Raw genomic sequence first — 2,849 nt, 5'->3', positions numbered from 1 at the left:
GGGTTCTCATACAGACCAATGGAAATACCTTTGCAGATGGGGAAAAAATGGTTCATAAGCACAGCAAGCAAATTTTAACTCACCGCACTATAGAGATTTCATTGGCTATATCTATACTACAGAGTTTTTCCAGGATACTGTTATCTGATAAACGTCTGCCATGTACAAGGAAGGTGTCCGCTTTCTCGGAACAGTTTCCGAGAAAGCGGATGCGCTCTTTCGCAAGCCCTGTATTCCTTATATTATGAGGAATGGGAATCTTCTGAAAAAAGAGGGTTTTCCCATATCTGGCCCCTTGTAGATGGTCCAAATGTCGGAAAAGCCTCTTCTGAAAAAAAAAAGCAGAAAAAGGTATGGAAATTGTGGATTACAATATACATAACTTTTCCTGGAAAAAGAACACAGTGTAGACATAGCCTTTGCCCAAGGAGGGGAGAGAGCTTTAAACTCATTTACCCTCACTCTGTCCTGAGCTAAGCAGTTGTCTCTTCAGTTCAAGATGCCTTTCAGCCTGATTCTCTCACAACCAAGACACAAGTCATGGTTTGCTTCTTGCTTAGTCAAGTGGAGGGTTTGTCTATGGGGAATGATTTACATGCATGTCCATGTATGTGTACAGGGTGTGCATTGCATGGGACACCTGACATGACCAGCTACGAACCTCTGGCCCTATGGACTAAGCTCTACCTTGATCCTGAACTAATGTCCATTAAGAAACTGATCTCCATTTTCCTTCCCTTTATTTATTACAGAGAAGTGAAAATTTCTCTAAGCCATCCACCTGCCACCTCTCACTGTAGCTGCCTGATCTCGGCTCAGAGGAGATGGAAGAGGGAAATCACTCGGTGGTGGCTGAGTTCATTCTCTCAGGACTGACAGATCTTCCACAGCTTCAGGTCCCCCTGTTTGTGTTGTTCCTACTGATTTATGGTGTCACTCTAGTGGGAAACGGGGGGATGACGTTGTTAATTACAAGTGACTCCCAACTCCACACCCCCATGTACTTTTTCCTCCGGAATTTGTCTTTCTGTGATATCTGCTGTTCCACAGTAATAGCCCCTAAAATGCTGCAGAATTTCTTAGCTGAAAGGAAGAACATTTCTCGCACTGAATGTGCAGTGCAAATGTATTTCTCTATCTGTTTTGGGGATATTGAGTGTGTCTTGCTGGCTGTGATGGCATATGACCGTTATGTGGCCATCTGTAACCCTCTGCTCTATACGGTCATCATGTCCAAGCAGCGTTGTAACCAGCTCGTGGCTGGGGTGTGTGCTGTGGGGTTGATGGATGCAATGATACACACGTGTCTGACATTTCAGCTGTCCTTCTGCAGCTCCAATGTTGTCAATCATTTCTTCTGTGATATTCCTCCACTATTGGTTCTCTCGTGCTCTGATACCCACATCAATGAAATTGTGCTGTTCGCCTTTACATGCTTCATTACTCTGAACAGTGCTGTAACAATTCTCCTCTCCTATGTCTATATCTTCTCTACCATCCTGCGGATCCGTTCTGCCGAGGGCCGGTACAAAGCCTTCTCCACCTGCACTTGTCACTTGACCACAGTGGTATTATTATATGGCACAGGCCTATTTATGTATTTCCGACCCACCTCCAGCTATTCCATGGACACAGACAAGGTAGCCTCAGTGTTTTACACACTGCTGATCCCCGTGTTGAACCCCCTCATCTACAGCCTGAGGAACAGGGAGGTGAAGGACGCCCTGAGGAAAGCAATGAACAAACTCCTAACCAATTCCTGAATCTGTTCATCCCAGCCCAAGTTGAGTGATGGGCAGTGGAAACAGGTGAATTCAATACCTAGGCCATTGCAAGGACATTTTGAAGAGGCCAGTAGTGTTATTGCTCATGCTGTTCTTTTTACATTATGCAAAAAAGCATCATGTCCATCCCAATGTTCTTTTTTCATCTTAAGGGAACTAGAAAACAAAAAGGAGCATAATTTGTAAGAGGGAGCACAGTGTGTGTGCATCCTCTATGACAGCCTGCATTGAACACAATACAAAATAGCAAAGAAAGGTAATTTTTCCTACATTAATTAAACTGAGAGATAAGAACAAGTTTGCTCTGGATTCTTGCTCTGAGCTCTGTTGGAATGTACCATAGACTGGCAAGAGGAGAGGAGTGGGAATATTTGACTTCAGGGATTGGGAGTGCCAAATACAGAAAGCTGTGCCCATATCTGATTTTTTTTAGGTCACAGCTGCTTAGAAAACATCTCAACCTGATCCAACTCTGAAAGTTTTCTAAACATTTACTAAACTGAAATCATTGACCAAAATGTCCTTTGGGGAGGAAAAAAGGGTTTGGCCTGACCAGAAATGGCACATGTCTTTTCCTGCCTCCTTCTGCATCAATGTAAATGCAAACACAAGGACGGGCTGACCTGGCAAAATGGATGGGAGTAGAAGAGGCGGTGCTGCTCCTGCTGCTTGTAGACTTTAGCCCAGTGATCAGAGCAGTCACATGAAGTGGCAAACACGGGTAAATCCCCCTCTGTCTGGTGCTCTGAAGCAACTTGAAAGTGGGTCTCAAGCTTGGTTTGATGTGCAATGGTGCCTGCACCCTGTCCACAGTGTGCTGTGTCAATGGGAGAGTTATGGAACTGAGCCAATGTCACTTAGATCACCTGCCAGTATCAAAGTTCCTCAGCTGCCGCTGGGTACAGCTGTTGCTGGGCAATTGCTGCCCCATTGATCTGATGTGTCTCTACCAGACGTAACAAACCCAGCTTCATTTCTGGCAGCAGTGTCGATGTCGCCAGTGGTGCAGGTCTGGCCTCAGTCTTTCCTGCTGAAGTCATGGCGTTCCTGAGAGCCCCGGGCAGA

The 2,849-nt window shown here is 45.3% G+C and overlaps 1 protein-coding gene across 1 annotated transcript; it reads left to right on the top strand.

Moving 5' to 3' along the window:
- The first annotated feature begins 732 nt into the window (after positions 1 to 732).
- On the top strand, positions 733 to 1,936 carry LOC102445608 (olfactory receptor 5AR1-like). The gene has a single exon (XM_006133547.4). The coding sequence runs from the start codon at positions 825 to 827 to the stop codon at positions 1,761 to 1,763; it is 939 nt and encodes a 312-aa protein (XP_006133609.3). The 5' UTR covers positions 733 to 824; the 3' UTR covers positions 1,764 to 1,936.
- The last annotated feature ends 913 nt before the right edge of the window (positions 1,937 to 2,849 follow it).

Source organism: Pelodiscus sinensis, chromosome 5, assembly GCF_052426305.1.
Source record: "Pelodiscus sinensis isolate ZL-2025 chromosome 5, ASM5242630v1, whole genome shotgun sequence".
Taxonomy (NCBI): Eukaryota; Metazoa; Chordata; order Testudines; family Trionychidae; genus Pelodiscus; species Pelodiscus sinensis.
The sequence above is the reverse complement of the archived record's forward strand: the minus strand, read 5'-3'. Positions and strand labels throughout refer to the sequence as shown.